This window comes from Oncorhynchus kisutch, linkage group LG1 (assembly GCF_002021735.2).
Source record: "Oncorhynchus kisutch isolate 150728-3 linkage group LG1, Okis_V2, whole genome shotgun sequence".
Lineage (NCBI taxonomy): Eukaryota > Metazoa > Chordata > Actinopteri > Salmoniformes > Salmonidae > Oncorhynchus > Oncorhynchus kisutch.
In genome coordinates, this window is record NC_034174.2 from 68,613,093 (window position 1) to 68,625,983 (window position 12,891).

Below are 12,891 nucleotides of genomic sequence, written 5' to 3' on the forward strand. Positions count from 1 at the left end.
GGGGGGGGGGGTTGGTACTGTCACGTTCTGACCATAGTTCTTTCGTGTTTTCTTTGTTTTAGTGTTGGTCAGGACGTGAGCTGAGTGGGCATTCTATGTTGTGTGTCTAGTTTTCCCTTTTCTATGTTTGGCTTGATATGGTTCTCAATCAGAGGCAGGTGTTAGTCATTGTCTCTGATTGGGAACCATATTTAGGTAGCCTGTTTTGTGTTGGGTTTTGTGGGTTGTTGTCTTCTGTCTTTGTGTCTATGCACCAGATAGGACTGTTTCGTTTTTTCACATTTGTTTTGGTATTTCGTAGTGTTCACGTTTATGGTCTTTATTAAACATGTTGAACTCTAACCACGGTGCGCTTTGGTCCGATCCTTCGTCCACAGAAGAAAACGTTACAACATTAATAAAATCAAAGCTTACCTTGACTTGGAAGAGTGCCAGTGTTGGATAGCTAACATACTATCCCTCTCTGTTTGAGCCAGGTGTTTTAGCAGACTAAACTAAACTCAACAAAAAAAGAAACGTCCACTCACTGTCAACTGCGTTTATTTTCAGTAAACTTAACGTGGAAATATTTGTATGAACAACACAAGATTCAACAACAGAGACATATAAACTGAACAAGTTCCACAGACATGTGACTAACAGAAATGGAATGTGTCCCTGAACAAAGTGGGGGTCAAAATCAAAAGTAACAGTCCGTATCTGGTGTGGCCACCAGCTGCATTAAGTACTGCAGTGCATCTCCTCTTCATGGACTGCACCAGATTTGGCAGTTCTTGCTGTGAGATGTTACCCCACTCTACCACCAAGGCACCTGCAAGTTTCTGGACATTTCTGTGGGGAATGGCCCTTGCCCTCACCCTCTCATCCAACAGGTCCCAGACATGCTCAATGGGATTGAGATCCGGGCTCTTCGCTGGCCATGGCAGAACACTGACATTCCTGTCTTGCAGGAAATCACGCACAGAACAAGCAGTATGGCTGGTGGCATTGTCATGCTGGAGGGTCATGTCAGGATGAGCCTGTGGGAAGGGTAACACATGAGGGAGGAGGATGTCTTCTCTGTAACGCACAGTGTTGAGATTGCCTGCAATGACCACAAGCTCAGTCTGATGATGCTGTGACACACCGCCCCAGACCATGACAAACCCTCCACCTCCAAATCGATCCCGCTCCAGAGTACAGGCCTCGGTGTAACACTTTCTTTTTTTGCTGAGTTGAGCTAGCTGCATTCGCTAGCTAAGTGAAAGTGAAAAAAAATACTACAAAATGTAGCTCTCTCTCTCTTGCTGCTTCATTTTTAAAGAAATTAATTTGTTCAACTGTTCAACTATTGTCCTTTTCTTTGAGTCAACTACCCACCACATTTTATGCACTGCAGTGCTAGCTGTAGCTTATGCTTTCAATTCTAGATTCATTCTCTGATCTTTTGATTGATTGGGTGGACACCATGTCGGTTCATGCTGCAAGAGCTCTGATAGGTTGGCGGACATCCTCCGGAAGTTGTCATAGTTAACGTGTAAGTCTATGGAAGTCGTTGTACCCAGAGGAGGACGGAAACTAGCTGTCCACAGAGTCCATCATGGTGCTACCCTACAGAGGGTTGCAGTTGAGGCTGCTGTAGACCTTCATTGCAAAACAGTATTTTAATAAATGTTTTAATAAATTATTTGTTGACGTGAATATATTTGATATATTTTTTTCTAATAAGGATAACTGTTTTAATGTTTCACTATTTTAAATAATATTTACTGAGTAAGATGGTCCTCCCCTTCCTCCTCTGAGGAGCCTTCACAGCATGGATTACCAAAATATATACCATTTTAAATAAGTTATCTTTATCCAACACTGATTCAAACTAAGCCTCACTCCCAAGCCAACAATAATATTTCCCAGTCTTCCAGGACCAGCTCCCTCCCATGGCTAGCTCTGATTATATTTCTGTCTGCTCTCATTCAGATCATGCTTCTGACTGACCCGGAGGTGGAAAGCAGCCTGCTGATCAGCTCCGATGAGGGAGCCACCTATCAGAAGTACCGCCTCAGCTTCTACATCCTCAGCCTTCTCTTCCACCCCGAGCAGGAGGACTGGATCCTTGCCTACAGCCATGACCAGAAGGTAAGATGAGAGGGAGGAGAGAGAACTGACTGACACACACGCACACACAGAGACCACTTAACTACTGTATCTGGTAGCTAGCTATAGTCTCTTTTTGTCATCAGAGGCTTTCTGTCTTTCGTCTGTTTTGCCCCTCTGTCAGACATCAAAACAAGACGAGCTGTTATAATTTTTTTCCCCTGTTTTTCTTCGTGTCAAATCGACAATTGACAAACAGACATTATAATAATTCACTATGGTAATTAAATGACCATTCTTCTGAGTCAGGCGGTGGGGTGATTGATGTGGTGTCATCATTTAGGGACTATTTACTCTGCAGTTGAGTGAGGTGCGTTACCGTGAGGGAGGAGACGTGATTAGCATATCCAGTGGATTTAAACTTATGATAGCCCTCAATTTAGAAACTGAGTTGGTTTTTAGGTTGATCGTCTAAACTCCAATATATTAAATCGTGTTCAACAATTTGCTTTTTTTAAATAAATTCAGTTTCTGTGGCTGAGACTAGAGCCATATACTCCATACATACAGTTGAAGTCAGAAGTTTACATACCTTAAGGGAAGATTTCGGCAGGTGCCGTATGGTTAGTGAGAAAGTCCATATTGGAAATGTACGGTCCCTTACTAGACGTCCGAAATCGTTTGTAAAATTCGCGGACGGCGTCGGGCCGAGCGGCAGGGCCGGACCTACCGGGAAGTCATCAAATGAACCTTGTCGGACATTCGGTTTCCGTTTTACAAAAATAATAAGATTTTGGTCATTTTGCCGCTGTCCCGGAAATTCCCACAAGAGGGCATAAGCAATCATATTGCTATTGGACAAAACATCACGATTCACGACGGGGCCTTGTCTCAAAAACTGAAAATATTTCGAAGCCGAAACTCGGTGAGCGTAGGTTTGGCATAACGGGCAGTTGGCCCCGAACAAGATGGCGTCTAGGCCTCAACGGTTTTTGAGTTATGGCCATTTATCTGGGATTAAAGGTCCAAAATGAAAATTGAGAAATTATTTTTCCACTTCACGTCAAAGTCAAGGAGCCTCCGGTGTCAATTTAAAAAAAAAACAGCCATTTATCTATCGTCATTTAAGAGAAATCGTACAACGACAGATTGGTGATGTTCACGGATAGGTTTTTTTTTTTTTTCAACGGTTACAGATCCAGTTGCAGGGTGTTCTTACGAATCTTTTTAAAGTGTGCTGCGGAGCTCTGTGAGATTTCTGTGATTATTTTATGATTTTCTGAAATAACACACACTCACTAAACCCTCCGTAAATAACTCAGTTCTTAACGTAAAGACTTAAAACTCAGGATTATGTAAAGGCATACCTCAATCAGGATATGAGTTTATTTATAGCTTCCTGTGCCAACCGGAAGTGCCTTAAATGGTGTCACAGTGGCAGTTTCCAAGGGTTAAAAAGGTCAGATCTTTTCAAAACTTCATATGTGTGATTAGGCAACCCCCATAAACTGTAAGTCAGTCATTTCTCCCAACAGATGTCAAAGAAAAGCTCTCTCTCACACACACACACACAGAAACACACACACAGCAAGGATGGAGTGACAAAGTGCGGTGCTTAAAGACACACAAAGCCTACCATGGCATTTCCATATTCTCTAGGCCGTGCCGAGTTCAACAAGATGCCCCGCTTGACCGTAGCTCGCTCGGTCTAAGCACAGCGACCATTAGAAAAGTAGGCTGGCCCTCAATGTCATTTGCTTTTGGGTGACAGTGAGAGAACCGTTAAGTTGAGAAGCACAATTCGACCTCAGGAACGTACCTGAGGTCCTCCCGATCCGTGCAAGCGTAACGTTGACCGTGTGGCATTAACCCTTAATAGTTAAAAGAAGGTGTTTACTTCAAAGAGTTTGCATTGACTTCTCTCCCCATAGGAATACATTGCCTGCACCCCTAAATTCAACCTGAAGCCTATGTGGGTTATGAATGCCTTATGAACCTGTCTTCTATGACAGTCCATCAGACCACTATGAGGGCTACCTGTGCCAATTCTAAGCTTCCTGAAGCAAACGGAAGTGGTTAAATTAACCCAAAAGGTGTTTTGATGTACATAACCTTCAAAGGTGAAAATGACTACATTCAACCCTGTGTAGATCGTAGATCAGTCAATTCTTAACTTAAAGACTTAGAAACTTACAGAATCCTGAGTTTTATGTCAATCAACACATGTGTTGACTTATAGCTTCCTGTGCCAACCGGAAGTGCCTTTAATTGGGTCACACTGTCTGTTTTGAAGGGTTAGAAAAGTCACATCTCTCCAAAACTTCATATGTGTGACTAGGTAACCCTCATGAACTGTAAATCAGTCATTTCTCCCAACAGATGTCAAAGAAAAGCTTTCACATACACACACAGCAAGGATGGAGTGATAAAGTGCGGTGCTCAAAGACACAGAGAGCAGGCAATGGCATAAACATAATCTCTAGGCCGTGCCGAGTTCAACGAGATATCGCGCTTGACCGTAGCTCGCTCGGTCTAGGCGCAGCGACCATTAGAAAAGTAGGCCCAAAATGAAGCCTCCACCACAACATCATTTGCTTTTGGGTGACAGCGGCGGAACCGTTATGTTTAGAAGGACAATTCAACCACAGGAATGTTCCTAAGGTCCTCCCGATCCGTGCAAGCCTAACCTTGACCGTGTGGCATTAACCCTTAACAGTAAAACAGTTTTTTTTTGATCTCACAGATTACAATGACTTCTCTCCCCATAGGAATACATTGCCTGCACACCTAAATTCAACCTGAAGCCTATATGGGTTATGAATGCCGTATGAACCTGTCTTCGGTAACAGTCCATCAAGCCACTATGAGGTCTACCTGTGTCGATTCTAAGCTTCCTGGAGCAACCGGAAGTGGTTAAAATCACCCTAAAAGTGTATACCCATACCCTGCCTGCAGTTTGATAGACACAGTGCATTCAACCCTGTGTAAATCAGTCAGTTCTTAACATAAGGACTTAAATCTCAGGATTCTGTAAGAGCATACCCCAACGAGGATATGTGTTGATTTATAGCTTCCTGTGCCAACCGGAAGTGCCATAATTGGTGTCTCTTGGGCTGTTTCGAGGGGTTAAAAAAGTCAGATCTTTCCAAAACTTCATATATGTGATTAGGCAACCCCCATGAACTGTAAATCAGTCATTTTTCCCATAAAATTTCAAAGGAAAAATAAATCACACTAAAACACAACTTGGATGGAGGGACGTATTGGGGTGCGTAGAGACAGACAGTGACTGCAATAGTTAGCTTTGTTCGAGCTAAAAAAGAACCGTCAGACCTAGAGTTCCGAAACTTTAGAATCCTGTTCTAGACCTCCGGTCGATAGTGCGTGGTGAGTTAGGTGGCTCTAGAAGGTTCTCGGACCGAGAAACAGCCTCGTACATTTGCAATGATTTCAATTCATTTTGACCATTACAAAAATGACGACATTTAGAAAGGTCTCAGAGACGCAAGGCTAGGTGCATTGAAACCGGCTCGGCCCATAGAGACAGATCCCAACGTTTCTGTCCGATAGCTCATTCAAGGACCCCGTAGCAAGTCATGGAAAAAAGTGGATTTTCAGCACCAATTAGGGTTTTGCTCGGACACCAAATGACCGATCGAGCCGAAACTTGGGATTCGGGGTCGCCTCAGCTAGGCCTACACATGACATAAGAACTGGACCCGCAGCTAGAACGTAACTACGTGTTTTATGTTTTTTTTATGGTTTGAACCGAAGGCGTTGTGAATTTTGGGCCAGCTCTGAAGTATGTGATAGTTGGCTACTAAACGAGTTGGAAAAAGTGGGTTTGGTGTCAGTTTGTATCAGTTTGGTGTCAGAATGATATCTAATTGACTGACGGACGGTGACTTGCTGGTGACTCTTGTCCATTTGCAATATGTTTAAACAGTGAGGTACCATCACCAAAGTGACATTCTGAAATCAACCCTAACGAGCGACTGAGATTAACCAGAATCACTGCCCAGCCATCCCGAGTTCATCTGGCCAGTCAATTTTGCATTTCTGCAGGATTTTTGAGCATGTCAAATTTCTTATGGTAAATGCCCATTGAACCATATTGCAAATGCCCGTACACTTGCAATATGATTCAACAGTGAAAAAACATCACAAAATGGACATGATGAAGTCAACACAATGAGCGATGGAAAGGAGCAACTATCACTGCCAGGCCATCCTGTGTTCATCAGGCCAGTCAATTTCACATTCCTGCAGGATTTTTATAGCATGACAAATTCGTGATGGTACCTGCCCATTGAACCATATTGCAAATGCCCAGTGACTTTGCAAAAGTAAGAAAACATAAACAAATGGACATAATGAAATCACCATATTTTTTTGGGGGGGTTACCAGTTGCACAACAATGCATGTACACTTGCAATATGATTCAACAGTGAAAAAACATCACAAAATGGACATGATGAAGTCAACACAATGAGCGATGGAAAGGAGCAACTATCACTGCCAGGCCATCCCGAGTTCATCTGGCCAGTCAATTTTGCATTTCTGCAGGATTTTTGAGCATGTCAAATTTCTTATGGTATTTGGCCCTAAAAAAAGTGACTTTTGACTTTGACTTTTGACTTCCTATGAAATCATATTGCAAATGGACAAAACATATTTCTTATGCGCATGTAAAAAAAAAAATTGGGCTAATAAAATTGGACAAAAGTATGTTGATACAGTTCTTATACATGTGTAATTGACACAAAAATGGAAAGAATTTTGAAAAACGGTCCAGAAAGCACTTTTTTAAGGGTGTGTGAAGTTTTTTACAACATTTTACATTTTTGACTTTTGGCTTTTGACTTCCTATGAAATCACATTGTAAATGGACAAAACATATTTCTTATGCGCATGTAAAAAAAAATTGGGCTAATAAAATTGGACAAAAGTATGTTGATACAGTTCTTATACATGTGTAATTGACACAAAAATGGAAAGAATTTTGAAAAACGGTCCAGAAAGCACTTTTTTCATTTTTTGGATGTTGACTTGAGGTCCATTTCCAATATGAAAAACCACGGTGGAGCGCACTCACCCCCTGTTGGATTTTTGAAGTGTTACAACTGGCAATAGCCATATGACATTTGCCATCAACTTTGCATGAATAAACGTCCAATTGGGTGGTATTGACCAATGTGTATATGGTTTGTCCGGTGCCAATGACTTGCCATTCATTTTTGTCCATTTCAGGGGGGACTTCCCTTACATACACTTAGGTTGGATTCATTAAAACTCGTTTTTCAACCATTCCACAAATTTCTTGTTAACAAACTATAGTTTTAACAAGTTGGTTAGGCATCTACTTTGTGCATGACACAAGTACTTTTCCCAACAATTGTTTACATACAGATTATTTCACTTATAATTCACTGTATCACAATTCCAGTGGGTCAGAAGTTTACATACACTAAGTTGACTGTGCCTTTAAACAGCTTGGACATTTCAAGGAAATTATGTCATAGCTTTAGAAGCTTCTGATAGGCTAATTGACATCATTTTATGTCAGTATCACCTGTGGATGTATTTCAAGGCCTACCTTCAAACTCAGTGCCTCCTTGCTTGACATCATGGGAAAATCAAAAGAAATCAGCCTAGACCTCAGAAAATAAATTGTAGACCTCCATAAATCTGGTTCATCCTTGGGAGCAATTTCCAAATGCCTGAAGGTACCACGTTCATCTGTACAAACAATAGTATGTAAGTATAAACACCATGGGACCACGCAGCCGCCATACCTCTCAGGAAGGAGACACGTTCTGTCTCCCAAGAGATGAACGTACTTTGGTGCAAAAAGTGCATATCAATCCCAGAACAACAGCAAAGGACCTGGTAAAGATGCTGGAGGAAACTGGTACAGAAATATCTATATCCACAGTAAAAACTAGTCCTATATCGACATGACCTGAAAGGCCCCTCAGCAAGGAAGAAGCCACTGTTCCAAAACCACCAGACTATGGTTTGCAACTGCACATGGGGACAAAAATCATACTTTTTGGAGAAATGTCCTCTGGTCTGATGAAACAAAAATAGAACTGTTTTGCCATAATGACCATCGCTATGTTTGGAGGAAGAAGGGAGATGCCTGTAAGTGGAAGAAACCATCCCAACCGTGAAGCACCGGGGTGGCAGTATCATGTTGTGGGGGTGCTTTGCTGCAGGAGGGACTGGTGCACTTCACAAAAAATAGATGGCAAAAATAGATGGCATCATGAGGAGGATAAGAATGTGGATATATTGAAGCAACATCTCAAGACATCAGTCTGGAAGTTAAAGCTTGGTCGCAAATGGGTCTTCCAAATGGACAATGACTCCAATTATACTTCCAAAGTTGTGGCAAAGGGGAATTTTTACTCGGATGAAATGTCAGGAATTGTGAGAAACTCAGTTTAAATGTATTTGGCTAAGGTGTATGTAAACTTCCGACTTCAACTGTAGGGCCATATTCTCAATCTACTACATATTGCTGTGTATGGAGCCATACTCCAAATATAGTGCCATAACGTACACTCAATATTCCCCATATATAGTACCATACACTCAATATACTCCACATTCTTTATAGAGTCCTACTGTATATGTGGCTCAGGTGGCCCTACATGAGGATTTTCCGGTGCAGTTTGGGGACTTTAGAGGACGAATCCCTAAGTCCCTTAAGCTCCTCATCTGTTAAATGTAGGCCCGGCATCCTTCCAATAACTTTAGGGGAAAGCAAAACCAACAGAGGTGAACCCCGATAAACAGTCATAAGCACCTTAACAAAGGTTAAACGTGTATTAGATACCCTTAGACGAGGGTTTGACTAATTCCTTTTCTCCATGACTCAGGGATTTGATATCCCCCTACAGTATTTTCGGGCAAGGCATCAAAGGTATAAAAAAAAAGATGTGGCGATTAATCATCAACATTCTAGTCCAAGGGAATGAAGTGCATACGTTTTAAGAATACATTAAAAAAACGTCTAATATATGAGACGCTGTCTGATGATGGTAATTACCGATGAACTACTGAGGCGAGAGATGGTAATAGGTAAAGGATATATATTTATAGCAATTTTGAGAATGACCAAAACCATTAATGAAATGCCTTGCTTGCAGCCAGAGCAATTTGGGCCTGATGTTTTACATCTGATAAATAATGAGTGTTTCTCTTCTTTTTCCTGAGGAGGTACTTAGTGTACCTTGGGAGGTGTTTGGCTGTAGTTATAAGATGCACCTGGCCATGCATATACACTGAGTGTACAAAACATTAAGAACATCTTCCTAATATTGAGTTGAAGCAAACCCCTGCCCCCTCCCACTTTGGTCCTCAGAACAGCCTCAATTTGTCAGGGCATGAACTCTACAAGGTGTCAGAATCATTCTACAGGGATGCCGGCCCATGTTGACGCCAATGTTTCCCACGGTTTTCAAGTTTTCTGGATGTCCTTTGAGTGATGGACCATTCTTGCTACACACAGGAAACTGTTGAGCATGAAAAACCCAGCAGCATTGCCGTTCTTGACACAAACCGGTGCGCCTGGCAGCTATGACCAAACCCCATTCAAGGGGTGTCAGGGTAGCCTAGTGGTTAGAGCGTTAGACTAGTAACCGGAGGGTTGCAAGTTCAAATCCCTGAGCTGACAAGGTACAAATCTGTCGTTCTGCACCTGAACAGGCAGTTAACCACTGTTCCTAGGCCATCATTGAAAATAAGAATTTGTTCTTAACTGACTTGCCTAGTTAAATAAAGGTTAAAAAAAGAGCACAACTCTTTTGTCTTGCCCATTCACCCTCTGAATGGCACATATACAAGATCCATGTCTCAATTGTCTCATAGCTTAAAATATTTTTTTTACCTGTCTCCTCTGCTTCATCTACTCTGATTGAAGTGGATTTAACAAGTGACATCAATAAGGGATCATAGCTTTCACCTGGTCAGTCTGTCATGGAAAGAGCAGGTGTTCAAAATGTTTTGTACACTGTGTATACAGCATACAGGTTTAATATATGTGCGCCCTCTCGTTCTCTCTCAATCTTTCCCTCTTCCTTTCTTTTAAACTCAATCGCTCACTCTCTCCTTACCTACCGCCCCCCCTCTCTACTTACCTGATTACCCAGACTCCTTGCTCCAGATAAATGCTACGCCACGCCCACGAGCGTTAGTTCATTCTCCGTTCATTCTTATTAGTCTGAACACGAGCCCCTCCCCGACAATTTCTTGAATGCAAACGAATACTAACCATTTTGATTGGTCCCAGAAACCTATGGGTTGGGCCAGAGCCAGAACACACGTGGGTAAAGCAGTGGGTTTGAATACTGGCTTTGATAACCTGATTGGTTAGAAAAGATCCAATCACTGATGACATTGTTATGTACAACACCCCTCATTTTGACATCACTGCAAATGGCTTCAACGATGGCAGTCTTAGACGAGCAGCGGAATAATTCTGTTTGAGTCGTCAGGCAACCTCTCTACTGCCCTCCATTCCTTCCTCACTCCCTCTCCCCTACTCCTGTCTTTCCCCTTTCCTTCATTTCTCTTGCAGTGGGCCCTTAGAGCTATTTCTCCTCATTATTTGCATGTCCTAGATTGAGGGACTTCTAGAACACACACACACACAGAGAGCGAGAGATCACTTAACTACTGTATTTGGCAGCTAGTTACTTTCTCTTTTGTCATCAGAGGCTTTCCTGTCTTCTGTCGGTTTTGCCCTCTGTCAGACATCAAAACAAGGTGAGCTGTTATGAGTCAGGGGGAGGGTGAGAGTGAGGGGTGAGGCAGCATCAGTTGGACTATTTCCTCTGCCGGTGATTGAGTGGCGTAACCATGGCGAGAGGCTATTGTCTGACTCATTACTCATATTCAGATATTACAAAGAGAGAGAGAGATTAGACGAGTTAAGAGACTTGACTGGTGTCTATGGATGTAAGCTAAAAGTAGGCCTGAATGTAGCCCTGAACTTTCCTGAAAGCGAGTAGCATTCACACGAAGTGGGTTGATTGTTGACATAATGACACTAGACTGTGTAATATGTTTAAGTTCAACTGAGTGGCGAAGTCAATTAGTCATAACTTGCTCAAACTGATTTGCTCATACTTGAATAAATGCAGTTATTGTGGCTGAGACCAAAGCCGTATATAGAGCCATGTACTCCATATACAGCGCATTCAAAATGTATTCAGGCTCCTTGACTATTTCCACATTTTTTTACGTTACAGCCTTGTTCTAAAATTGATTAAATAGTTTTTTTCAGCTTTGTCAATATGGGGTATTGTGTGTAGATTGATTGAGGGGGAATTTTTTTTGTATCCATTTTAGAATAACGTTGTAACATGACAAAATGTGGAAAAGGGGAAAGGGTCTGAATACTTTCCAAATGCACTGTATAGTGCCATGCACTCAACATACTTTTGAGGACCAATACCGAATTCCCTTAAAAGGAAACTTCACAATTTTTAAACTTCAAATTCATCATCTCCAGCACCACCCGCAACATCAACATGTTTGACAAATGTTTTGTAGTAAAAAAATATATATAAAAGGGAAGATGTGCATCGTGTGACCAATTGTGAGAAGGCATTGCCAACTAATTGCCTACTAATGATCTACTAATTGGTTGATGTCCTTGGAAAGACTAATCTTTCTCTATTGTTTTTACTACAACAGATAGGAACGTGCCATTTTCACATATGTTAATGTTGGGGTGGTGCTGGAGATGATGAATAGGAAGTAGATTTCCCTTTAAACTCCTTGTCTGTTAAATGTAGGCACGGCATTCCTTCCAATAACTTGCTGAGAAAGCAAAACCAACAGCGGCGAACCCCGATAAACAGTCATAAGCACCTTTACAAAGGTTAAACGTGCATTGTGTACCCTTATACCAATGGTTTGACTAATACCTTTTCTCCACGACTCAGGGATTTGATATCCCCATTTAAGCCTGATGAATCAGACAAACATATAAACATTGCTTATAATTGATCGATATTAATTGAGTCTAAGGGAATGAAGTGCATATTTTTATCGAATGAATAATAATCTAATATATGAGACACGTGTCTTGTGATGGTAACTGTCGGTGAACTACTGGGACAAGAGAGAAGGTAAAAGATATATTCCAGACCTGCGATATATAGCCATTTTGAGAATGACCATTAACATGAATAAAATGCCTTGCTTGCAGCCAGAGCCATTTGGGCCTAATATTTCCCATCTGATAAATAATAAGAATACTGTTTCCAGGGGAGATGCTTATTGTACTTCGGGAGGTTTTTTGCTGCTGTTATAGGATGCACCTGGTAGTGTATGTATGTGTGTGTATGTATGTATGTGTGTGTGTGTATATATATATATATATATATATATATATATATATATATGCTAGGCTCTATACACCCTCACCCTCCACTTTCTTGACTTTTCTCTTTATCTCTGCCTTTCTCTCTCTGTCTATTTTAATCTCACTCTCTCTCCTTCTCACCCTTTAAATCTCAATCTCTCACACTCTCCCTCCCTCCCTTTCTCTCCTGCTCCCGTCTTTCCCCTTCTCTTTATTTACTCTCTACGGTGCCTTGGAGCTATTCCTCCTTGGCATTTCCTAGATTGAGGAACTGGCTCTCTAGCCAGTCCGTATTTCAATGTACAAATCCCTCTCACTCTCCCTCCTCTCCGACTTGCCTGACTAAGTGCTAACACACTCGTGTCTCAAATGGCACCCTATTCCCTATATGATGCACTACGTTTGACCAGATCCATATGGGCCCTGGTTAAAATGATTG

The 12,891-nt window shown here is 41.7% G+C and overlaps 1 protein-coding gene across 3 annotated transcripts in view; it reads left to right on the forward strand.

The window, feature by feature from the left end:
• LOC109888412 (VPS10 domain-containing receptor SorCS1) overlaps nucleotides 1–12,891 on the forward strand; it is a 140,272-nt gene that overhangs the window by 91,022 nt on the left and 36,359 nt on the right. For all 3 annotated transcript variants that reach the window (XR_004210938.1, XM_031831340.1, XM_031831337.1), the window contains exon 4: nucleotides 1,957–2,115. Coding sequence is in view for 2 of the 3 variants with exons in the window: in XM_031831340.1 (XP_031687200.1) it covers nucleotides 1,957–2,115 (159 nt within the window). In the remaining variant the exon portion in view is untranslated. The remainder of the gene's footprint in view (nucleotides 1–1,956; nucleotides 2,116–12,891) is intronic.